Genomic DNA, 27,140 nt, shown 5'->3' on the forward strand with positions numbered 1-27,140 from the left:
GGATGATTGATTGGTTCATTATGCAACAAACCCTGGAATAACTCTTTAACACACCCTCAGGCTCTGAATACATGAGCGTTTCTTTCTCAAGCACACTAGCTGGCATCAGGCAATGTGTGTGTGTGTATATGTGTGTGCATTTTCTGTTGTCTGCCCTTGAAACTATGCTCTGATTGCCTGACATGACTTCCAGCCAATTACCACAACAACCACTTGTGCTTTTGCAACACTCACGAGCATGTGGAAAACGCTTTGCATCCCCTCTCACCTCTGTCTGGGTTCACAGCCTCGGCCTGCAGCTTCAGGATGTCCTCCACGCTCCCGTACTTCATGACCGTGTTGATGGAGGAGAGCGTGCTGACCAGTTGGCTGTTGATGGATCCAAACTGGGACTGAGGCTGACCGAAAGCCTCGGCGAGCTCGCTGTAGTTCTCCGTCAGCAGCATTTGTTGCTCCTGCAGCAGCTTCTGCACCCTCTCGATGTAATGGTCCAAACCGGCGCCCTCTTGAGCTTGGGCTTGTGGTGGTGTGGTCTCGGTTTTAGTCTCAGTGTCTTTGCTGCAGATTGTGACAGATTCATAAGGCTGAGAGGGTCCACATGCTATGTTCCTTGTTTTTAAACCAACCAAGAAGTTCTCCTGAATGCTAACAGGTCCCACCCCACATTCTTTGGTTTTAGCAGAGCTTGATTTGCCAAGGAATGACTCTGCGTCTGTGGTGGTTCCAACAGCAACAGAGCGAGTCTTTACTGTGGAGTGAACGTCTTTCACGAGTCCTTCTCCAGCTGCAACCGTCCTGGTTTCAATCACAGGCGTGTTGGTCTGGCTGTCGCAAGTGACCAACGAAGTATCAGTAGATGAGTCGGTCAGGACGACTGTCTTTGTGTTGGTGGATTTGCTCACAACTTCAGTCTCAGTGTTAGTCTGCTGAGTTACTAACTCTGGAGCAGCCATGACACCAGAGTCCACCCTGATGACCAAATCTGGGTCGGTTCCTCGTGACACCAGAGTCTTTATCGGACCGACAACCACATCCACGGAACAATCTCCACAGCCGACTGTTCTGGACTCTTTGCTCAGCTCCGTCATGGGTTTGCAGAGAGCCAAGCTGTCCACTGATTCCACCGTGTTAACTCCAACCTCACAAACATTCAGCTCCACGCCGACCTGCTGATCACACGTCTCCACCATTCTACCAACGCACTGATCAGTTACCTCCACGCGTTCGTGCACCACCCACCGGTCCATCGGGATCTCAGGGCCTGAAGACACACTCTGCACACTGGGTTGACAGGACACTCCGATAGTGTGGCTTTGTGTAGCTTTAACAGGGCTAAATTCCAAGTGGTCTCCAACACCCAGGCTGCGTGTCTGGACTTTAGCCTCCACGCAGGCGTTGTACATCTCCGGCCTAGCCATCAAACCTTTGTCCGCCTTTTTCTTGTTTGACCCGCCAGCAGCTTGGAGCTCCAGTTTCAGCTTCCCCATCTCGATTTGGTGAGTGGATTCTTTCAGCTGCACCTCCAGGCGGTAGATTTTCTCCTTCAGGGACTCGATGGTCTGCTGCTGGAGCTCGATCTCCTTCTCAGCCTCGGTCGTCATGCCCAGCATGGCCTCAGTCACACCAACCGCGGCACTACGCACTTCCTGTTGATCCGTCAGTACTCCTGCATCCTTGCAACATCGTTCATTGGACGACTTCCTCTGAGTGGTAGGGAGGCTGTTCATGTTCTCATCAGTAACTATTCCGATGGACTTTTGGTGGGCTTGGTTTTGTGTGATTTTATGAGGCTGGTTTTCGTTGACGTTATTGTCCAGGGTAGTCTTCTCTAGAGCTTGGACCTCAGCAGTTAAACGTCTGAACTCCTCCAGCCGCTGAGCGTTCTGTTCCTGAGCTTCAGGCTCCATTATGTGCAGCTCTGGTTCTTTTTGGATGGGGGCTTGGTTCTCCATTTGGTCAGCGCTGCCTACACTGTAGGAGCGTTTGCGAAAGCCACCAGGACCTGGATTTTTGGACTGAGCAGCCATCTGTCTTTTCTCTTCCTGGAGAACAGCGATCTTAACCTGTAAGATAGGAATGGTTTTCACCTGCTCCTCTAACTCTTTCAGCTTCCTGAGAGCCACGACCATCTGCTCCCTGATTTGCTGAAGCTGTAACGGGCTGACGTTTGTGACAGGGGTGGCCATGCCGGAACTCATGGGGCTGTGGCGGATGGAGCTGCCGACGGATGCTGGGTAGTAGGGGTTATACTCTCCGTTTGCAAGGTGGCCATTGATGGGGAGGGGATGATGGGCGCTGGGGGAGATCTGGCTTGGGGCCATAGAGCCTGAGTAAGAGGAGAGCGAGCTGCTGGAGCCCATGCCGCCGAAGCTGGCGAGACGGCGGCGAGGCATCGGAGGGTCGCTGTGCGGCTGCATGAGCAGGCGCTCCTGTTCAAGCCGAAGACGGGTCTCCATGAGAGTCCTCTCCACCTGTGGGTTGTGACGGGGGACGAATCTGGGGGAGGGAGGCGGGAGAAGCTGTTTCTGCTCCGTGATGCTCAGGTAGGATTGCTGCAGGGGGGCTTCACAGGTTGCCCTTGGGAGGGTGGGGGTCTGTGGTGCAGAGACCTGGGTCCTGGAGCTGAAGAAGACCGGGGACTGCTTGCCGTCGCTGTTGGAGGAGGACAAGGAGTCTGTGGAGGTCCATTCAGCATGAGTGCTGCCCCCTCCAGTGCTGCCGCGAGGCACCGACAGAGTTTTGGCCAGTTTTGGCTTCCTCTGGATGCTCAGCTTCTTGATGGTGTTGCCCCTCTCGATGTCATCGACATATTTGAGGAAGTCCAGGTCTAGCTGGTAACCATAGGGAGTTTCAACATAGTAAGGAGCCACAGAGTCCTTCTGGTCTCCAGTGCTGGGGCATCTTTGTCCTTTTTCTGAAACAGAGACAAAAAGAACACAAGTTAAGTCAAGAGTTCTGATTCTGGGGTTTTTCTTGGACCTTAAAAGGTTGAATTAAAGAATTTTAATTCTCTACATGTCTATGGATGGAGTGATCTAAAGACTAACTAACACCTGGATTCAAAAGGATGCACTCACTGCCAAAAATCCCTCTGAAACAGCTTGAGTTTCAGTTAAAGTGTTAAGTGTTTCCTCGGCCACTGACAGTCGCCCTCTTTGACAGAGCAAGTACAAACACGTCTCAAGTTTCTCACATCCCTGCTGGAAAGCGTGAGTGATAATCATTTTGGCAAGAGGGTGGTTTCTAGTCAGCCCAAAACTATGTGAGACCAAGAATGCAGAGCCAACGCAAAACAACAAGAAGCTTAGTGAACTCCAAAATAAAAACAAATATTGGTTACACTTGTATAATTCATCCTTGTGAGGTTTGTGGAAACCATGAAGTGCAAAGCTTGTGACAGATACACAGCTTGTTGTTTACAAAGCATGGATAAGAGACGAGTCGAAGGGGTCAGGGAGACAGAAAACCGGACAATGTCAATATTCTCTAGTCCAAAATCCATCCTAAATGTCAACAACTGGAGGTTTCACAGATATAACGAACCCAAAACTCAGATTGTGAGCTCAGACTTTGAGGGAATAAATAAGAAAATAGGCCACACTGAATTATCATGTTCTAAAATTCTTACAGATCAATGCAAGCTGCTTAAATCAGAGTCCAAACTCCCACATGCTGCTAAAAACGCGCCCTGTCACACAGATTTGCATGTACAGAGCCAGTCAGCTCTCCAGGCCATTAGGAGACTCCACTGCGCTCCCACTGTGTCGGCTAAATGCAGCGTCTTGTTCTTGGTATGCCTGGAACTCTGGCCCGACTAAAGCAAACACAGGCTGGAAATAAACAGCCCTGCTCTTCCTCTGCAGTCCACCCAGCTCCTGCCACTTCTCCCGTCAATCCTCTCCATTCACAGGGAGGGAATTACAAGCCTAAGCCTGCTGCTAAACCCTCACTGCCTTGTTGTTCGAGCTCCACTCACCTCAGACCCAACGGCACACTCTGGATTTTCCTCCTTCACTCCTTCTCCCTGCTGATATGCTGCACTGACATGAGTGTTCCTGGGCTGCAGATCTGCTGTTTCTCCTCACTCTCTGCACTCTTTCTCAATCCTCTCTCCATAAGGGGGAAAAAAAAAGTTCCACTGTTGGTGTAAAGTAAGCACAGCACTCTGCTCAGGCGCACTATTGGACAGCTGCCTCCTCCAATCCTGGGAGGCTCTGAGACCAACACTTCCCTACCCAAATAAGAGTCCTGTTATTCAGGGGAGGGGGGGTGAACTCATGACTATAACAGCCTGTTGTTGAGACGGATAGCTGAGCTGCTGTTCATGTCAAACTTCAGTAATCTGGTTCAGACTGTGGCCCACTTAAAACAGTCTTCAACTTTCACTGCTGCATTTTAACATCAGATCACCTGTTGATTAACCCTTTATACAGCTGCCTTTTACTTTGCAGAAGTTGTCTTAAAATGTATCCCAAAAAAAAAGGCTGTTTTTAAAATATTATACTATTCACTTTTCATATTTTTTCATGCATTAGTCGGGTGAGCCCGACTAAGGATTTGCTTAGTCGAATCTGATTCATCAGATTTTGCCCATAGTCGACGAATAGTGGAATGTTTGTTGTTTTTCCTTATTGACCCAAAGTCTGCATGATGGTGACCGCATGACAATATTACACATAACCCTTTACAATTAAGAGACTTGTAGCTTAAAGTAAAAGGGACAACAGAATATTATAAGCATAAAACTTAGATTGTTTAAATCTATATTGCAAAAACAACGAGGTGATGAAGGAGAGAAAACTCAAATAAGGCCACCATCAGTTAAACATGGAACAACGCTCCACTATAGAGAAAGGAATCAGGAGATATTTAAACAGTGTTCACACAGCAGAGAGCAGCACTGCAGAGGGTAGTTTGTCCAACTTAAGGCTAAACATTTGTATAATGTTCAAAATCAAACCTGAACCAGCTAAAGGGTTTTTAAATCTCTTAGCAGAACCTTTTAAAACAGTCTTTCATCACGTCTTTGTCCGCTTGACTCTTTTCAAATTGTACGTGAGGAAAACCATCGTGTGTACGGGCAGAAGTGCGCTCCTTGCTTTGTTGACTGTAAATCCTGTCTTTGAGAATATCCTCTCTGATGGTGTGGAGGTGGATGGGATGCTGTGGATTGTTTTTGAGGCTTCAGACAGCTTTGGGTATCCCTCCTCGTTCGTTTGGCCCCGTACAGTTTTTTGTGTAGTCCGGTAATCCTTGATCTCACAGCCCTCTTCATGAAGCTGCTCCTCATCTTCATCACTAGTTTTTAGGATCAACTGAAGTTTTATTTCCTGACATTTTGAGCTGCCATGAACGTAGAAAGATTTAAAGACCAGCTGAGGTACGTCTGCTCTACAGGTCCCGCTAAATGGGAGAGTCCACCTTTAATTACCAGGGGAGATTTAATTACCACTTTAAGGAGATTTAACACTTCAAGAGCTGTTCTCAGAATTACATTAAATAAGTCTATATTTATATCAAAATAGGATAAATGAGACACTATTTTTACGGGAAACAGGAAAATAATGTAAAATTAGACATTGAGCACCCCCATGGTTTGAATGGAATGATCCACGTTTCATATGCAAATATTCGATTATGAGATTGGCAGTCGACTAAGGCTCGTTAGAACGAATCGTGCAATATTCGATTATTTGGGGTCACCTGTAATAATTAGTGTCGACAAATAATCATCAGATGTATCCCTTCACCTTCAACACTTAATATTAGAGTTACTATATGACCATGACACTTTATGCATAAAAAACAAGCAGCAACTTCCAGCCGCGAGAATTGAAGCCAATGCTGAAATGTTAAAAACTGCAGTTCCTAGAGTGTCCACTTGAGGCTGGCTCCGGAAGTGCTGGAAACCATATACACACCCATTCAAAGAAGCTGATGATTAAAGCAGAAATAAACATGTTTACAGCCTGGTACACAAAATGAGTTCAAGTCTGAATAACTCATTTCTCTCTCGGCACACACTGTTAGATATTAATATTACGAGTTTTACATAATAAGAGGCACAGCTGATTTGATTGGAAGGCGGGAACACTGTAGCTGTTGGCTAGGAGGCTTAAAGCCCACCTCTTTACCTCACACTAGCTCAACAGAAGTTAGGTTGAGTTCAACATTTCAAATATGGCACCGGCTGACGATTTGCTTCAGAAACAGATGGGTGACGTCAGGGATACTACGTCTATTTATCATACAGTCTATGATGAAGAAAGTGAAAGTTTTCAGACAAAGCTGAAGTTGTGTTTTCTCCTGCACTGCCTGTGAAAAACATCCTGTTTTTTTTCCCTTGGTATAAATAATCTGTGAGGCTGCTGCTGTCTGGTTTTTGACGACTCTCCCTGGCACCAGTGAACACTGGACACACACAGGAGTGACATGCAGCCTTCTGGTACCACGGAGACCCTGAACAGCTGAGCGATGACCTCATCAACACGGGACAACTGAAGGGGGTCAGACTCCAGTGACGGGGGAGCCAACAGTGACAGTGAGAGCCGGGGGTCTGCTCCAGTTATCAACAGCTGTCACATTGTCAATGTGGTGGGGATTACACTGCAGATACACAGACAGACGGCACTCTGTTCTGTCCTCAATTACAGACATCTGACTGTGAAAACCAAGAGTTTTTCAAAGACATCTCCGAACACCGCCAACTGTTTCACAACAAACGACACATTTTTTGTGGATGAAGTGATTCCCTGAAACCTTCCCAAGAAAAAAACGGGCTCCACCAACATGACTAGCCACCGCTAGTATTTAAGAGCCTCCACCTACTTCAATATCCTCTCTGCATTCTTCTACTGGAACAAAAGAAAGTGGGACATGAGGGGCTTCATTTTTAAGGTTGTTAACTATCAGCTTCAGATAAAGACACGTCTAAGAGGATTTGAAAAAGGTACTCAGATAGACAAAAGCTGAACAATTATATATAACCTTATAGGAATGAGACAAATATGCAACATAAATGCATCCTGTATGAGCTCCCATGTGTCTCAGTTAAGCTGCTACTTGAGTTTAAACTACCCTTATTATAAACTAAAGAGAATGGGGTGTGAGAAGTAGATGCATAGGTAGAAAAACAATAAAGGCTGGTATTTAGAGCCCTGATCAAGGCTGAAACAGGTGTCACTAAATAGAGGTTACATCTGTCTGACTGCAGAGTCCTGAAGAGAAGTTAGTCCTGTGTAGGCAGAAAGAGGAGGGAGGATCAGACTGAATGTGGCCACTTGTTCTCTATTAGCAAAAACATATATGTGGAGCTAAAGCTGAGCAAACTTTGAACTAGCTGCAGACTTCAACCTGACAAAATGTTCTCCTCCACAGTCTGACTATCAGATGTTTGGAAAAAGAGCAAACATCTGTCTGGATTCAGCAGTTCAGCCTCGGCGCAGGATTCAACCTTTCACCGAGTTTCTTTAAAAGGTGACATACCACGCTTTTTTCATCAATATATATTGGTCTAAGAGGTCCCCAAAACATGTCTTTAACGTTTATGCTCAAAAAAACACTTTGAAATCAGATTTTGGTTCTCCGGCACGTTGATCTAATGTTTACATGTTGGCTGAATATACATGGCTGCTCACAGACCCGCGTTACTTCAACCCTCTGAATCTGATCCAGAATCTGATCCTGACGGAGAGGCGTCTGCAGCAGGACCTTTCTGAACCATTGATCACAGATTTAGTGTTTCTTGTTGTTTTATTTATCAGTATGTCGACGTGTGTCTTGTTACACAGCTACAAACATGTAGCTATGTGGCTATGCTAACTAGCGCTAGCACTTTTCCATGGAAAATAAAAATCATCCACTAGATCTTCAAATCTGCAGACGTGGGGAGTAAAACCGACCTTTGTGTTTATTAAGACAGCCCACAACTAGCATGCCTCCCTCCTAAGCTCCTTGTTAGCACACGTGTGCAGGTAATGAAAAACAGAGGAGAAGTTGAGTTGTATTTTATACAGTCTATGGGCTGAACAAGCTCCGAGCTCCGACTCCGTGACAGACCGGATATTGTTGTGACGTATGAAAAACACTGAAGTCTGAAACGACTTGTTTCACACACATTTACAGAAAGGTGGAGAAATCAGAACAGGGGCAGAAGGGATTCTTTTCATTTTTGGGGGGTTTGTAGACATGCCAGGGACACATATTTCAGGTAGAGAACCATTAAAAAGTCGATTTTGCATGATATGTCACCTTTAAAACACTGGCCGGTAGTGATACGACAATCCTGCTGATGTACAGGTGAACAAAACCTTCCTTGCAGAGGTAATAAAGCTTAATAAGAAGATAGTTGGAGCATTTTTAAAAGCTTTGATTAACATTCGATTAAACGGGAGCTGCTGCCAAAAAGTGTTCATGCTACAAAAAACTTGAGTTTACCTAAATAAAGTTATGTTTTGGGCATTTTTACATTCATTGGAGAGGACAGCTGTAGACAGACAGGAGATGTGGGGAGTAGAGAGAGGGGGAAGACATGCAGCAAGTGGTTGCGGCCAAGAGTCGAACCTGCGACTGCTGCAATGAGGACTATAGCCTCTGTACATGGGTTGCGCACTTAGACCGCTGGGCCAACGGCCCCCAAACAATCCTTTCTAGAACAATTAAAATCAATAAGGTTTTTATTAAATCTACATAAAAACTTAATTTTTGGTAAACCAGAGCTGAGGTTAAGAAAATAAACAAGAAATGTAGTTCAGTACGACAACTCACGTTTACTTAAGATAAAGTTTATTGCAGCATACAGTATTGTGTTTGCCGTATGGGCTCCGAACCTCATTTCTCAGCATATATTATTTAAATGCAGACATTTAGGAGTAATGAGATAGGACTAACCCCCCTCGGAGCCCGCAGGTGGATGCCGGGGAGGAGGTGGGTACAAAGTTTGCACACAGCACTGAGCAGGACAGCAGGAGCACTTGCAAAGCAGAGACAGAGACGGGGAGACATGCAGCTTAAATAGACCGCCAAATGAGGATGTTGAGATCAGCTGATAGGGAGGATGATGACGTGTCAGTATGACTGAGCGCAGCTCGAGTTGTCTGCCTGAACTAGCTTGCAGGCGGCGCTCCATTTAATAACTGGAGAAGTGCTAACTCAACAACCTACTAAAGCACTCAAAAACAGATTCTCTACACCACTTTCTTTTTTTTTTAAAGTTGTTTTAAGGGTGTTATAGCTTTTATTGATAGGTCAGCTAGAGAGAGACAGGAAATGTTGGGAGCAGAGAGTGGGAATAGACAGGCAGCAAATGATAGAAGCCGGGAGTCAAACTAGTAACCTTTAATGGCTAAATTTCACCAGATCCGTGTCCGGTCCTTCTCCGATCCTAACAGCATCAGATCTGATAGGTTTCTATTCTAGTCCATGTGTTAACTTCCACTGGATCCGCTCTGTTGCGTTCTGGCTGCGTCTCTGTTCTGGAGCGCTCTGGATCAGATACACAAGACTTCTATTTTTCCCTGATGCCGGAGCACGACGCATCAATCTCAACAGAGCATGTGGAGCAGGACAGGAAGTCAGGTTTCACCAAAACAAAATGAAAGCATCTGGTTAATTTTCAGAATAAAACACTCTGTGTTATCACCAGATCGTATTTCACTTAACTACAACAACAAACCGTCATGATGAGCGGAGCCAGGCCTGGAGTCAGAGGTTTTCAGAGGACCAGAAAGACAACATGGAGGACGAGGAGAATCCTTGATTCAGTTATTACCGCGGGAAACCCTCGGGCACATGAACCACAGTGGATCAAAAACGGACAGGACAGTTGTGCACCGCATGTACAGAGGCTATAGTCATCAAGCAGTTCAGCCCAGGTTTGATCCCAATCTACAACCCCTTTCCTGCACGTCACTCCCTGCTCTCTCTCCTGGTTTCCTGCTCTGTCTACTGTCCTACGCGTTCTGTATGAAGACTTAAAATCCCCAGACTATAACTTAAAAAGCCAGATTTGATAACATTCATTTATGTGCTTGTGGAAAGGTTCCCACTTGTTGGTCTGACACAGGATTTCCAGGCTGAAACCGAAAACCATGTGCTGACTGAGACACAGTTGTTCTTTAGATTAACTCAAATACTCCACCATCTGAAGAAACAGCAGCAATCTAATTATTCACACCTCTGAAGCCTGACACACTCTGAGGTGACACCAGCAGATGTTTCAGCCATTTCCTCTTTTATAGACATGTGCTCTGCTGCTCAAACACCTCTGAACCGGTCTGAACCCAGACCATGAAGAAGTGTTTTAACTTTGTGAACATTTGGACACAAAAGCTGATATGTTTGAAATTCTGCACCGACTGAAATCTGTCTTCAGCTTCTTTGAAAGCCCCTGACCTCTCCTCCCTCCATGTTTGCTCTTTAAATATTGTGCTGAAAGGCCCGCCTTGGCCTTGATGTTAATCTGTGAGGGAAAATATACAAGCAGGGGTTTGGCTTATTTTCCCTGAACTCGGTAAAAGTTTAAATTTAGACCTTACAAAAGCGTTTAAGCATCCACAGCTTCCCCAGGGACAGAATGAATTCAGCTACTGGTCTAAATCTGTCAGACACTTGTTTGTTTTGTTACCAGAGCACAGCAGTGTCTCTGTTTGACAGTAAATCTGTGTATTTTTATCATATAAGAGACTTATTTCTCACTTCTACAATCAAGCAGCTCAGAATCACTCACCATGCTTTCTACACGGCTACATTTGAACCTCTCTGTAAAACAAAATATACACAACAGTACGTTATGAGCTGTCGACACTGAGGTGGAGAGGTTCAGCTCAAGCCAAATACAATATTTTTTTTGTCCTGCTGCAGCTCAAGAAGTCGTCTTCTCGGTCCATCAGGGGTCACAAAGCTGAGGTCTATTGGGATCATCAATGAATGCTAAAATTCCTTTAACAGGCAGAAACCTCCAGCAGGACCAGACTCATGTTTGACAGCCATCTGCTGAGACCGTGTTGGAGAGAGGGATAGAGGGAGATGAAGAGAGAGAGAGATGATAGTGGTGAGTAGTAGTTGTAGCAGCTGGAGTATGGAAGCAGCAGGCTGTCTACAGCAGAGATTCAGAGGAATCTACGAGACAAGGGAGCTAAGGGAATCCAGAAAGGTCTATGGTTAGTAACTTTAAAGTAACAGGGAGAGTCAAAATAAGGGACAGGCAAACAGAGGAGAGAGAGAGGGAAAGACAGGATCCTAGTGTGTCAGTCTAAGCCTATAGCAGCATAACTAAGAGCTGGTCCAAGCCTGATCCAGCTCTAACTATAAGCTTTACCAAAAAGGAAAGTTTGAAGCCTACTCTTAAAGTAGAGAGGGTGTCTCTCTCCTGGATCCTGACTGGTAGATGATTCCAAAGGAGAGGGGCCTGATAACTGAAGGCTCTACCTCCCATACTACTTTTAGAGACTTTAGGTCTTACTTTATTGATGTAGCGCCACATCACAATAAACGTGATGTCCAAAAAGAGCAGGTCTAGACCGTACTCTATGTTCTATTATTAACAAAGACCCAACATCAAGACAGGATAAGATCCAGTCCCATCTTACAGACAGGACTAAGTCTGATCTCATCTTAATCCAACATGAGCAGAGCACTTTGCAGCATTTAGCAAGTTACAGTGGCAAGGACAAACTTCCTTTAACAGGCAGAAACCTCCAGCAGGACCAGATTCATGTTAGACAGCCATCTGCTGAGACCGAGTTGAGGTTGGAAAGAGGGATAGAGGAGAACTTGCAGAGAACTTGTCTTTATTAGAACAACATCTGAAGGTGCAGGGTGGTTGTACTGTGGTCAAACACACAGCTGCAGACTGGAACCATTCAGAGCTCACACTTTGTGCATTATACTGAATGAGGCCAAAGCATGACGCAAGGTCCAGGGTGGAGGGGGCTCTGGCTCTGACACACACACACACACACACACACAACACACAACACACACACGTCCTTGTCTAATACAAGCAGCCTGGTATTTCCTGGCCCGGCCTGCGAGCTCTAAATGCTTAATTACTCTGCAGAAAAGTAGTGCCAGCGTTTGATCAACACCTCGCGCTGCAGCAGCAGCTCTGCACAGCGAGGAACAGCGAGACACATCCGTCCCCACGAAGAAAACCAGGAAACAAAACAATACGTACACGAAAGCGGCACATTCCTGCTCTTTACAAACTGTACAGAGGCAGGAACAACTGATCCATCAGAGGCTCCTAGAAAGTCACAGGGCCGTGCCAGACTCTGCTGCCAAATTCAACAACTTCACTCAGGGCACGGCGATGCAGACGGAGGAAATGTTTGGGCTTCCTCTGCAAACACTGAAGCAGCCTGAATCACTTTTCTCATAGATGGTCAAACTAAACATCCAGACACGTTAAACATGGCCAGTGTGCAGGAGGCTTTATTTTAGTGAGCAACTCTGCATGGGAAAAAAATGTGCCATGACTCAACATCATACAGCGTTAGAGAAACAGAGAGGTACATGATCCATGAAGTGCACCACATTACATCTGACTTCAAGTCATGTTTATAAGGAGACTGACACACATCTGCTGAGACCGAGTTGGAGAGGGATAGAGGGATAGAGGGAGATGAAGAGAGAGAGAGGAGTAGTTGTAGCAGCTAGTCGCCTATGTCAGAGATTCAGAGGAACATACAAGACAAGGGAGCTCAGGGACTCCAGAAAGGTCTAAGGTTAGTAACTTTAATGGGACAGGAAGAGTTAAAATAAGAGACAGAACCTAGTGTGTTAGTTTAGGCCTATAGCAGTACAAGTATGGAGCTGGTCCAAGTGTGAGCCAGCTCTAACTGTAAGCTTTATCAATAAGGAAAGTTTGAAGCCTACTCTTTAAAGTAGAGAGGGTGTCTGCCTCTCAGACCCTTACTGGCAGATGATTCCAAAGGAGAGGGGCCTGATAACCGAATGCTCTACCTCCCATACTATTTTCTAGAGACTTTAGATATTACTTTCCAAATCACAACAAACGCTATCTGAAGACTCTTTACAAACAGAGCAGGTCTACACCGTACTCTATGTTCTATTATTAACAAAGACCCAACATCAAGACAGGATAAGATCCAGTCCCATCTTACAGACAGGACTCAGTCTGATCTCATCCTAATCCAATGACTTCAAGTCATGTTTATAAGGAGACTGCAAGCTGATGTCTAGCTGTTAAGCATTAGCGACATCAATGCTTGTTCTTTTTTTATGAATGATGGTCCCTTAAACCCAAACATGCCACATTTGGGGAGACAACTCAACAGGCTGAATGTAAAAAGGTAGAGAGCAAAGCTAAAGGAGCTGTGGATTATGTCTACTGCCATGCACACGGATGCTAGATGCGTCTGGTTACAGAGTGGGACAGTGTGTGTGTAAATCTTCACAACACAGGGGTCAAACACATTTTGTTTTTGCACTTAAATCTGCATTACTCCCACAAACTAACACAGGAAGCTGATCAGCTGTTTTTGCCTCACAGAGAGAACTTTGTTGCTTCTTTCATGATGTGCTGGTGTTTTGTTTACAGTGAGATTTTAGTGAAATATTTATATTTGATGTTCCATGCTCCTTATGTTGGTCCCCGTCTTCGATCTGCTGTGGTTTGGCTACATGCTCTCTTGTCAAGATCAGGACTGCCGGACAGCTGGAGTCATGTGAATGAGGTTTTTTCGCAGTAATCACTGAATCAAGGATTCTCCTCCTCCTCTCCTCAGCCATGTTGTCTTTCTGGTCTTCTGAAAACCTCTGACCTGTTGACTCCAGGCCTGGCTCCGCTCATCATGACGGTTTGTTGTTGTTGTTAAGTGAAATATCTGGTGATAACACAGAGTGTTTTATTCTGAAAATTAACCAGATGTTTTCATTTTGTTTTGGTGAAACCTGACTTCCTGTCCCGCTCCATCTGCTCTGCTGAGATTGACGCGTCATGTTCCAAACTGCCAGATCAGAGACGCAGCCGGAACACAACGGAGTGGATCCAGTGGAAGTTAAGGGCATGTACTGGACTGACACATGGAGCAGGTGACTCGTTTCAAAAAAGCCAAGACTGCAGTTGCACTATGAGGGCGTCCATGATATCTTTGCACGTCTGCAGGCTGGTTGCACTCGTCACCTCCAAGAACAACTCTTTGGTTGTCTTCTTGATCTTGGTTTTCTCACTGTTAGTAATAGGTGGGAATGAGATCACCTGCAAACACTGCTGGACTTTAGTAGCTGAGCCAGTGATTACCAAACTGGGGGGCCACAATCTTAGAGGGGCCCAACTTTGTGAAAGGACTGCAAGGTAAATGTAAGAGCCCTTGATGAATCCTAAACAAAAAAAAAATACTAAAACAAACTCAATAAAGGACGACAACAGGTCTTATTCTGCCTTCGGCTTCACCTCCACCCACAGGGGGGCCTCCCACATGCTGCAGAATCACTTTAAATTGCTCCCTTTGTTTATGTTGCTTGTTGTTTAGTTGCTATTACAGTTTTAAGACAATGTTTCAAGTAATATATAAGGATGCAGGAATGTGCTCACAGAGGTCATGTCTGATGATGTGAGTGGTTTATGTTAAGGAGTGGGTGCCTTCAAAATATTGTCATTTACCAAAGGAGGGCCCTGCTAAAAAGGTTTGGGAACTACTGACTAATGAAAACATTACATCCTGTGTGTTTTATTTAAAGTAGAAGAAGGTGCAACACAGTAATAACAATGAAACTGCAATGTAGTTTTTGCAGAAATTCAACACAACAAACAAAAAGAAGATGTTTTCTGAGACATTTGTGTTGAGCCAGTTAGATTTTTCCTTCTCTCCCTGATTTTATGTTTCCTGCAAGAATTCATAAAATAAAGTTTATAAGAAATAGACCGTGCAGCTGGACTGGATGCACTCCCAATATCTTAAAGGTGACATCATGCAAAATCGACTATTTCAATGGTTCTCTACCTGAAATATGTTTCCCTGGCATGTCTACAAACCCCCCGAGAATGAAAAGAATCCATTCTGCCCCTGTTCTGATTTCTCCACCTTTCTGTAAATGTGTTCTGAAAAGAGCCGTTTCAGACTTCAGTGTTTTTCATACGTCACAACAATATCCGGTCTGTCACGGAGTCAGAGCTCGGAGCTTGTTCAGCCCATAGACTGTATAAAATACAACTCAACCCCTCCTCTGCTTTTCATTACCTGCACACATGTGTGCTAACAAGGAGCTTAGGAGGGAGGCATGCTAGTTGTAGGCTGTCTTAATAAACACAAAGGTCGGTTTTACTCCCCACGTCTGCAGATTTGAAGATCTAGTGGATGATTTTTGTTTTCCATGGAAAAGTGCTAGCACTAGTTAAGCATAGCTACATGTCGTAGCTGTAGCTGTAGCTGTAGCTGTAGCTGTAGCTGTAGCTGTAGCTGTAGCTGTAGCTGTAGCTGTAGCTGTGTACCAAGACACACGTCGACATACTAACAAATAAAACAACAAGAAACACTAAATCTGTGACCAATCCTTCAGAAAGGTCCTGCTGCCTTTCTGGCAGAGGTCAGTTTTACTCCCCACGTCTGCAGATTTGAAGATCTAGTGGATGATTTTTACTTATCATGGATAAGTGCTAGCGCTAGTTAGCATAGCCACATAGCTACATGTCGTAGCTGTAGCTGTGTACCAAGACACACGTCTACATACTGACAAATAAAACAACAAGAAACACTAAATCTGTGACCAATCCTTCAGAAAGGTCCTGCTACAGGCGCCTCTCAGTCTGGTTCAGATTCTGGATCAGATTCAGAGGGTTGAAGTAATGTGGGTCTGTGAACAGCCGTGTATATTCAGCCAACATGTAAACATTAGATCAACGTGCTGGAGAGCCGAGGGTACATCCACTTCCTGAGGGGGCGTGGTCAGAGAGAAAACGGACTGTTCTGAGGAGGGCTGAAGAAGAGGGTTTTTCAGGCAGACCAAAATCTGATTTCAAAGTGGTTTTTTGAGCATAAACTTTAAAGACATGTTTTGGGGACCTCTTAGACCAATATATATTGATGAAAAAAGCGTGATATGTCACCTTAAATAAGTTAGTTAATGTTGTGCAGTTAATCATCTCATTACATAACCTGTCCTGCAGGGGGCTGCTGCATTGATCATTGACCCCTGATCACACCATCGCTCAGCCCTACAGCCCTTATATTACCGCCAATGAACGGATAAATGCACAATAAGACACACTCTTCCTTAAACAAACAGTCCTCCATCTATTCATTAACACTGCTGTGTAAAGACACTGAAGGTCCAGTCCATTAAACAAACAATCACTCTGTTTAGTTTACAAAGACGCGGCGCCCTGCCCCACTTGGCACACAATATAATAAGCTCACGGCTCTTACATAAACACAAACGCACAAAAACAAACACACAATAGGAAAAGGAGTGATAAGTAAGCTCAGTTATAAAACTGTACCATGGGGTGAATTAAGCAGCAGCTGAGTCTGTCCCCCTCCAAAGAAACTAAACCATTTCAGTGGGTCTGAATGAGCCGCAGCAAGGGCAGGGGGTGGAGCCAGATATCTGGACTCTGACCAAGTCTCTCCGGGTTTTCTCTCAAGTGGAGTTCATGGTCTGTTCAGAGCCGTGACTCTGCAGACTCTTTATTTAGGACAACAAGACTCCACTGCACAGAGGAAGACTTAGATCAGCTTTGAGGAGGGACAGGGGAATGCTAACAGGTTGTTCTCGTAACAAATCCTGAAATCTAATGACTTCAAGAAGGAAGTCATTGGAGGGATGTGGACAAAGCAGGACCTCTAATCTCCTTGCTGAACTCGTCCTCTGCGTGTAAGATCTGTCTTTTGATGAAAACCATCCCGCTGCTTTCCTTTAAGTCAGCCGTATCACTCGTTGTGAGTCATTGCTGTGGAACACGTAAACAAAGGCCGTCTCTGCTAACTCACTTAATCTGACACCTAAACAGCGCCAGAGGTTATGAGATTCAAAAATAACTGTATAAAAAAAAGACAATCAGCCGTATTGCTGATAGTCTTGTTTGCTTTTGTAGGTCAAATAGAGGCAATACAATTCATTTCATCTCATTTCAGTCCCACATTAAAACTCCTCACAGGAGCTTTAATGCCGTTTAGTATAGTTAAGCATGTTAGAGTTGCACCCAAGCAGCAACCTCTGGTCTTAGAATATGAAGCCCATGTAGAAGTGTTATAAACTGCAGTTCATTGAGTGTCCACTTGAGGCTGGCTGCAGAAACATCGTAAACCACATACACACCCATTCAAACAAAGACGTTCTTTGCAGCAGAAATAAACATGTTTACAGCCTGGTTCAAAAAACACAGGACAGGTCTGAATAGCTAATTTCTCTATCGGCACACACCTTGAATTTTTTATAATGCGGCAGTTCAGAAGATAGAGCGAGGACATGGCTGACTTGACTGACAGGCGGGCACTCTGTAGCTGTTAGCAAGGAGGCTCAAAGCCCGCCTCTTTACCTCACACTAGCTTGACAGATGTTAGGTTGCATCCACTATTTCCAATATCGCACCCACCGACGATCTGCTTCAAAACAGCGCTTCAGAAAAGCGCTTCAGAAACAGAAGGTTGAAGTCACGGATACTACGTCCATTATTTATACAGACTATGGTTGCAGCCGACCTCCATCTGTGTGAGTTAGGTCTATAATGTGAACAGTACCTGTAACTGTTCTCTTTGTGTCTTGGTTGCAGCTGCAAAATGTGCAGCTCTTCGTATAGTTGTTTCTACAAGGGTTGTCACAATACCAGAATATTAAACTTCTATATGATTGATCCCTGATTCGATATTGCAGCAAGAAAAACTGAACTCCTGCAAACTTGCCAAAAGCACTAGCCGTAAAAAAAAAAGAAGTAATTTGACCAGCAAGTAGAAAGCTGCAATATGTTTCCAAGACGTCAAAGGGACTTGTTGATATTTGCAGTTTGTGTTGTGTCTGGGTTTTGTTGGAGCAGCAGGTGTGATGGAGATCAGAGCAGAGAAACACATACTACACAGGACAGGATGAAGCCTGCACACACACTCTGCAATTCCAGCATCTTTGCACATTTCTGCAGAGTTCTGGATTCCTCAATGTGTTCATTTCAGCTTCACCTCTGTGAACTAGTTGGAAAATGACGACTAACTTCTACCTTTCACTTCTTTGTGTCCTTGTGGCGATGTGCTTGCTCTTCACTTCCTCTTTAATTTGATCAACCATCGCTGCTTTAGATTAAAGATATAACCATGGATCTTTTTTTTCCACCAGCTTCTGTACTTTCATTTTTGTTCTAGTTTGGGTAAGAGTGCCCAAACAGGATACTAAATTATGCTCCAGGATGTGTAAGTGGCATCCCACAGCTGAGTGCAGATGATGTTTTATAATGAGGACTTTCAGCTGTATTTGTTACCATATATGATGATTCATCATCTTTATAATTGTGGTAATAATTCCCTGCAACAGCCTGATCAGCATCTTAACCATGCAACATACATTCTCCTGACATCTGACGGCCACACAGGATGATTCATACAACACAGCTCAGCTTTCACTCTCTTCTTGAAATTCTTTGGGTGCAGCAGGTGACCACGATGTTCACTGCAAACCCGCAGAGGAGCTATTTATACAGTTTGCAGAAGGAGGAGGAGGTTGGCAGTGTATGTGTGGCATTCCTCTGCATTTTTCACATTTCACTCTCCAGCATTTGAACATCATCCCCACATTCTTTTGTTCTCTCCATACTAAAAAAGGTATCATATCCCAGAGGTATCCTATTGGTGTCAGACCGACGCCGAGGACGCTGTTCGAGTGTCCTGAAAGCGTCTGCTGTGCATGCTGTGCATTCCTGGAGGGATTTGGAAGTAAGAAGCTTCACTCCCTCTCCTGTTAGTCTGCTCAGGAATGTGTGCTGTCTGCAGGTGTGCGTTCAGAGCTCCTCCTCGGCTGACAGCGTTTATTTCACACTGAAGCGTGGAAATCTCTCTCTGCATGTGCGCTGTGTGAACACACAAACTGAGACGGTTTCAGGAGAATGGAAGGTTCAGAAAATATGCAGAGATGAGTAGAAAGAGATGTTTTTGGCCATTTTAAGCCAATTCTTACTCTTTCCTGAATCTGTGTTCACTTCTGATGTCCAAAAAAATCCCACTCACTAAAGAGGACAGCTGATTTGACAGAATTAAACTACCAACACTGCATGATCACTCAGGAATTTTATGTCTTCTTGTTATTGAGTGATTCAGCACAATAGAGAGCTCAAATGTATGCACAGCTGAGGAAAATTAAACAGGGAATTAACAGTGTGGTTCCTGAAATCAGTATTTCTATTTCTACTAGTCAAGGTCCAGGAGGCTTAAAACTCTCTCTGCCTGTCACTTACTTTGACTCTCCCTGTCCCATTAAAGTTACTAACCATAGACCTTTCTGGAGTCCCAGAGCTCCCTTGTCTCGTAGGTTCCTCTATATTGCTGCCATAGACGGCCTGCTGCTGTGGACGTACTAGACTCCAGCTGCTACAACTACTACTATCTGTCTCACCACTATCATATCTCTCTCTTAATCTCCCTCTATCCTTCATTCCAACCTCAACACAGTCTCAGCAGATGTGTGTCTAACATGAGTCTGGTCCTGCTGGAGGTTTCTGCCTGTTAAAGGAAGTTTGGTGCCTAATGGTGATTCTTTGGCTTTTGCAGCCAGCCTCAAGTGGACACTTGAGGAACTGCAGCCTTTAACACTTCTGCACTGGCTTCATCTTTCATCACCTGAGGCTACCGCTTGTTTTCCACATGCCTGCAACACCGCTTCATGTGAAAGTGTGCAAAACAAAAATGTATGTAGGAAACAGATAAACTTATCTGTCAACTGCTGCTGATGCACTTAGCAATATGTTGAAACCATAGACTGTATGATAAATGGACGTAGTATCTGTGACGTCACCCATCTGTTTCTGAAGCTGATCGTCGGTGGGAGCCATATTGGAAATGCTGGACTATACCTCACACTAGCTCGACGGAAGTTAGGTTAAGAGTTCCACCTCCCGTATCGATTATTGTAACTCACTCCTCTTCGGTGTCCCTCACAAATCCCTCCATAAGCTTCAACTGGTCCAGAACTCTGCAGCCCGCATCATCACTACAACCCCCTCCTTTCACCACATCACCCCCGTCCTCCAGCAGCTTCACTGGCTCCCGGTCAAACTCAGAATTAATTTCAAAATCCTCCTTTACACATTCAAGGCCATTCACAACCTCTCCCCCCCGTATCTTTCTGATCTCCTCCACATTGTCACCCCCTCTCGCTTCCTCAGGTCTTCCTCCTCCCTCCACCTCTCTGTGCCACCCTGCCCGTCTCAGCACCATGGGGAGCAGAGCTTTCAGTCACTCTGCTCCCCAACTCTGGAACTCACTCCCACCTGACATCCGTAACTCTGACTCACTACCCCTCTTCAAATCAAAACTTAAAACTCATCTGTTTCAAATTGCATTCCCTGTCTAATTGCACTGCCTCATTTTAACTTGGTGTAACTGCTTGTTTTTATTTATTTCACCACGTTGTTTTTATTTATTGTGTTTTAATCTGTCTGTAAAATGACCTTGAGTACTTTGAAAGGCGCTTCTAAATAAAATGTATTATTATTATTATTATTATTATAAGGAGGTGGGCTTTGTTTCTGCAGCCAGCCTCTAGTGGACACTCGGGGAACTGCAGTTTTTAACACTTCCACATTGGCTTCAATTCTCTGATTTCAAAGCTCAGACTTCTCTTGATGAAGATTCCTTAAAAAAAGCTAGCACAAGTCTTCAGGTGGAAACTTTGGATCGATGAGCAGCTTGTGAACTTGTGTCTGGTGTTTGGACCAGGGCAGATGTGACACAGGAGCTCAGCGGTTAAATATACCTGCCTGACGTCAGCCCGAAACAGGACACCTGATCTACTTTTAGCCTCATTGTACCGTTACACAGCTATGTTTATTTTAGTGAGCGTGAGCACATATTGTCCACTAGGCACCATGCACGGTGTCATTTTACATGTTCAAGTTTGTTATTATTAACCAACAGGGTCAAACTGAGGGAACTGAATCCGCTGACCTATCTGCGACATGACCGTAATGATCCAGCATGAGAAACAAAAACTTACTTCCCTGATTGGAATATGCTAAAGCATCATTAAAGCATGCAAAGAGTAAAAAAGTATACAAACAGAGGTTGTTTACCTGGGCCATTGCCATTCACGTGCATGGTTTGAGCCATGGCTGCAGCTGTGTGCTCTCAGTCCCACAACAAGACCTACTGCGGTCATGCAACTGCCATGCATCAAGTCCAGATTACCATGCAACCTGTAAACTGAGACAGAGCACAAGGAGAACACACAGAGTTAGTTTCACACAAAAGCAGCAGACGATCTTTACAATAAGACAAAAACAGCAGTTTGATGATTGACGTGTGTTTCTGTGGAGACTTCACTTGAGTAGTTTTACCTGAAAAACCTCAACAGAAACTTTTACAAGATGTTTCCTATCGACATATCCTTCATGACTCATTACACAAAGGCCTTTCTTTCAGTGCGTGACGGACTGACCTCTGCTTTTTCACAGGTGTGTTTGCATCTGACATTTATGAACATAGAGGTCCAGTGTGCTCAGCAGTCTGAGCAGTCTGCTCATTATCAAAGGACACATTATGAGCAGGAACAAAAGAGCTATTCTCCTCCAATAAAAAGGAGCCAACACCGGGGGGAAAAGTCCACTTCATGGGCCACAGAGAGGAGCATCTGGAGGAGTGAAGACGCAGACTGGTCAACTAAGACGATACACTGCAGCTCTTTTTATACACTGTGTGACCTCAGACTCTATTTAACATCAAGACCAACAACCTAATATCCTTTGCACGCCAAATCACAAGTTTATTAAGAGGAACCAAGGCCCCCCCTAAAGAGGGTCCTTAGGGGAAAAATGAGACTGAATTTAACAGCAAGATTAGAGGAAGAGGATATTAAATTGAAATCCTGAAAAAAAAAAAAAAAAGTTTTATCCTTAGTCATGCCTTTTTAAATATTTTTCACTCCAAGCAAAATTTTGACTTCTTTCATTTATTTCTCTTCAGAAATAAAATGTTCAAATTTCTCAATAATGTTTTGCTTCAGAAGCAAAATTTTCAGTTTTTATTTCAACATTTTTACTTACTCCAGACTTTTCAAATCCCATCCACAGTCATCACTTTTATGATTTTAACTTTGGAAGCAAAATTTAGACTTTTTTTTATGTTTTTGCTTCTGATGCAAAATGTTAACATACTCTAATGTTTTTCACATCTGAAGCAAAATTTTCTTTTCTTTTTTCATATCGAAAAGCAAAATTTTCACATTTTTTTTCACATTGGAAGCAAAGTTTTCACTTTTTTCACATTATTTCATGTTAGAAGCAAAATTTTCACTTTTTCATGTTTTTTGTGTCAAAGCCAAATTTTCCCTTTTTTTCATGTCGGAAGCAAAATTTTCACTTTTTTTATGTTTTCGCTTCAGAGGCAAAATGTTAACATTCTCTAATGTTTTTCACTTCTGAATCAAAATTTTCTTTTTTTTTTTTTTTCACATCGGAAGCCAAGTTTTCACTATTTTCACATTTTTTCATGTTAGAAGCAAAATTTTCACTTTTTCATGTTTTTTGTGTCAAAGCAAAATTTTCACTTCTTTCATGTCGGAAGCAAAATTTTCACTTTTTTTATGTTTTCGCTTCAGAGGCAAAATGTTAACATTCTCTAATGTTTTTTCACTTCTGAATCAAAATTTTCTTTTTTTTTTTTTTTCACATCGGAAGCCAAGTTTTCACTTTTTTCACATTTTTTCATGTTAGTAGCAAAATTTTCACTTTTTCATGTTTTTTGTGTCAAAGCAAAATTTTCACTTTTTTCACATCGTAAGCCAAGTTTTCACTTTTTTTCACATTTTTTCATGTTAGAAGCAAAATTTTCACTTTTTCATGTTTTTTGTGTCAAAGCTAAATTTTCACTTTTTTCATGTCGGAAGCAAAATTTTCACTTTTTCATGTTTTTTGTGTCAAAGCTAAATTTTCACTTTTTTCATGTCGGAAGCAAAATTTTCACTTTTTTTATGTTTTCGCTTCAGAGGCCAAATGTTAACAATCTCTGATGTTTTTCACTTCTGAAGCAAAATTTTGCTTTTTTTTTTTTTTTTCACATCGGAAGCAAAGTTTTCACTTTTTTTCACATTTTTTCATGTTAGAAGCAAAATTTTCACTTTTTCATGTTTTTGTGTCAAAGCTAATTTTTCACTTTTTTCATGTCGGAAGCAAAATTTTCACTTTTTTTATGTTTTCGCTTCAGAGGCAAAATGTTAACATTCTCTAATGTTTTTTCAATTCCGAAGCAAAATTTTCACTTTTTAATGTTTTTTGTGTCAAAGCAAAATTTTCACTTTTTTCATGTCGGAAGCAAAATTTTCACTTTTTTTATGTTTTCGCTTCAGAGGCAAAATGTTAACATTCTCTAATGTTTTTTCAATTCCGAAGCAAAATTTTCACTTTTTAATGTTTTTTGTGTCAAAGCAAATTTTTCACTTTTTTCATGTCGGAAGCAAAATTTTCACTTTTTTTATGTTTTCGCTTCAGAGGCAAAATGTTAACATTCTCTAATGTTTTTTCAATTCCGAAGCAAAATTTTCACTTTTTAATGTTTTTTGTGTCAAAGCAAAATTTTCACTTTTTTCATGTCGGAAGCAAAATTTTCACTTTTTTTATGTTTTCGCTTCAGAGGCCAAATGTTAACATACTCTAATGTTTTTCACATCTGAAGCAAAATTTTCTTTTCTTTTTTCATATCGAAAAGCAAAATTTTCACATTTTTTTTCACATTGGAAGCAAAGTTTTCACTTTTTTCACATTATTTCATGTTAGAAGCAAAATTTTCACTATTTCATGTTTTTTGTGTCAAAGCCAAATTTTCCCTTTTTTTCATGTCGGAAGCAAAATTTTCACTTTTTTTATGTTTTCGCTTCAGAGGCAAAATGTTAACATTCTCTAATGTTTTTCACTTCTGAATCAAAATTTTCTTTTTTTTTTTTTTTCACATCGGAAGCCAAGTTTTCACTATTTTCACATTTTTTCATGTTAGAAGCAAAATTTTCACTTTTTCATGTTTTTTGTGTCAAAGCAAAATTTTCACTTCTTTCATGTCGGAAGCAAAATTTTCACTTTTTTTATGTTTTCGCTTCAGAGGCAAAATGTTAACATTCTCTAATGTTTTTTCACTTCTGAATCAAAATTTTCTTTTTTTTTTTTTTTCACATCGGAAGCCAAGTTTTCACTTTTTTCACATTTTTTCATGTTAGTAGCAAAATTTTCACTTTTTCATGTTTTTTGTGTCAAAGCAAAATTTTCACTTTTTTCACATCGTAAGCCAAGTTTTCACTTTTTTTCACATTTTTTCATGTTAGAAGCAAAATTTTCACTTTTTCATGTTTTTTGTGTCAAAGCTAAATTTTCACTTTTTTCATGTCGGAAGCAAAATTTTCACTTTTTCATGTTTTTTGTGTCAAAGCTAATTTTTCACTTTTTTCATGTCGGAAGCAAAATTTTCACTTTTTTTATGTTTTCGCTTCAGAGGCCAAATGTTAACAATCTCTGATGTTTTTCACTTCTGAAGCAAAATTTTGCTTTTTTTTTTTTTTTCACATCGGAAGCAAAGTTTTCACTTTTTTTCACATTTTTTCATGTTAGAAGCAAAATTTTCACTTTTTCATGTTTTTGTGTCAAAGCTAATTTTTCACTTTTTTCATGTCGGAAGCAAAATTTTCACTTTTTTTATGTTTTCGCTTCAGAGGCAAAATGTTAACATTCTCTAATGTTTTTTCAATTCCGAAGCAAAATTTTCACTTTTTAATGTTTTTTGTGTCAAAGCAAAATTTTCACTTTTTTCATGTCGGAAGCAAAATTTTCACTTTTTTTATGTTTTCGCTTCAGAGGCCAAATGTTAACATTCTCTAATGTTTTTCACTTCTGAAGCAAAATTTTCTTTTTATTTTTTTTTTCACATCGGAAGCCAAGTTTTCACTTTTTTCACATTTTTTCATGTTAGAAGCAAAATTTTCACTTTTTCATGTTTTTTGTGTCAAAGCTAATTTTTCACTTTTTTCATGTCGGAAGCAAAATTTTCACTTTTTTTATGTTTTTTCACTTCAGAGGCAAAATGTTAACATTCTCTAATGTTTTTTCAATTCCGAAGCAAAATTTTCTTTTTTTTCACATCAGAAGCAAAGTTTTCACTTTTTTCACATTTTTTCATGTTAGAAGCAAAATTTTCACTTTTTCATGTTTTTTGTGTCAAAGCTAAATTTTCACTTTTTTCATGTCGGAAGCAAAATTTTCACTTTTTTTATGTTTTCGCTTCAGAGGCCAAATGTTAACATTCTCTGATGTTTTTCACTTCTGAAGCAAAATTTTCTTTTTATTTTTTTTTTCACATCGGAAGCCAAGTTTTCACTTTTTTCACATTTTTTCATGTTAGAAGCAAAATTTTCACTTTTTCATGTTTTTTGTGTCAAAGCTAAATTTTCCCTTTTTTCATGTCGGAAGCAAAATTTTCACTTTTTTTATGTTTTCGCTTCAGAGGCCAAATGTTAACATTCTCTAATGTTTTTCACTTCTGAAGCAAAATTTTCTTTTTATTTTTTTTTTCACATCGGAAGCCAAGTTTTCACTTTTTTCACATTTTTTCATGTTAGAAGCAAAATTTTCACTTTTTCATGTTTTTTGTGTCAAAGCTAAATTTTCACTTTTTTCATGTTGGAAGCAAAGTTTTCACTTTTTTCACATTTTTTCATGTTAGAAGCAAAATTTTCACTTTTTCATTTTTTTTGTGTCAAAGCTAAATTTTCACTTCTTTCATGTCAGAAGCAAAATTTTCACTTTTTTTATGTTTTCGCTTCAGAGGCCAAATGTTAACATTCTCTAATGTTTTTCACTTCTGAAGCAAAATTTTCTTTTCTTTTTATTTTTCACATTGGAAGCCAAGTTTTCACTTTTTTCACATTTTTTCACGTTAGAAGCAAAATTTTCACTTTTTCATGTTTTTTGTGTCAAAGCTAAATTTTCACTTCTTTCATGTCGGAAGCAAAATTTTCACTTTTTTTATGTTTTCGCTTCAGAGGCCAAATGTTAACATTCTCTAATGTTTTTCACTTCTGAAGCAAAATTTTCTTTTCTTTTTATTTTTCACATTGGAAGCCAAGTTTTCACTTTTTTCACATTTTTTCACGTTAGAAGCAAAATTTTCACTTTTTCATGTTTTTTGTGTCAAAGCTAAATTTTCACTTCTTTCATGTCGGAAGCAAAATTTTCACTTTTTTTATGTTTTCGCTTCAGAGGCCAAATGTTAACATTCTCTAATGTTTTTCACTTCTGAAGGAAAATTTTCTTTTCTTTTTATTTTTCACATCGGAAGCCAAGTTTTCACTTTTTTCACATTTTTTCATGTCAGAAGCAAAATTTTCACTTTTTCATGTTTTTTGTGTCAAAGCTAAATTTTCACTTTTTTCATGTCGGAAGCAAAGTTTTCACTTTTTTCACATTTTTTCATGTTAGAAGCAAAATTTTCACTTTTTCATGTCGGAAGCAAAATTTTCACTTTTTTTATGTTTTCGCTTCAGAGGCCAAATGTTAACATTCTCTGATGTTTTTCACTTCTGAAGCAAAATTTTCTTTTTATTTTTTTTTTCACATCGGAAGCCAAGTTTTCACTTTTTTCACATTTTTTCATGTTAGAAGCAAAATTTTCACTTTTTCATGTTTTTTGTGTCAAAGCTAAATTTTCCCTTTTTTCATGTCGGAAGCAAAATTTTCACTTTTTTTATGTTTTCGCTTCAGAGGCCAAATGTTAACATTCTCTAATGTTTTTCACTTCTGAAGCAAAATTTTCTTTTTATTTTTTTTTTCACATCGGAAGCCAAGTTTTCACTTTTTTCACATTTTTTCATGTTAGAAGCAAAATTTTCACTTTTTCATGTTTTTTGTGTCAAAGCTAAATTTTCACTTTTTTCATGTTGGAAGCAAAGTTTTCACTTTTTTCACATTTTTTCATGTTAGAAGCAAAATTTTCACTTTTTCATTT

General features: G+C 41.4%; 1 protein-coding gene across 1 annotated transcript in view; it reads right to left on the bottom strand.

Moving 5' to 3' along the window:
• kank1a (KN motif and ankyrin repeat domains 1a) overlaps positions 1-27,140 on the bottom strand; it is a 96,875-nt gene that overhangs the window by 17,277 nt on the left and 52,458 nt on the right. Inside the window, exons 2-3 of the mRNA XM_034691659.1 lie at positions 21,233-21,362; positions 269-2,914 (exon numbers count right to left, since the gene is read on the bottom strand). Coding sequence (XP_034547550.1) covers positions 269-2,914; positions 21,233-21,269 — 2,683 coding nt within the window. The 5' untranslated portion in view covers positions 21,270-21,362. The remainder of the gene's footprint in view (positions 1-268; positions 2,915-21,232; positions 21,363-27,140) is intronic.

This window comes from Notolabrus celidotus, chromosome 9, assembly GCF_009762535.1.
Source record: "Notolabrus celidotus isolate fNotCel1 chromosome 9, fNotCel1.pri, whole genome shotgun sequence".
Taxonomy (NCBI): domain Eukaryota; kingdom Metazoa; phylum Chordata; class Actinopteri; order Labriformes; family Labridae; genus Notolabrus; species Notolabrus celidotus.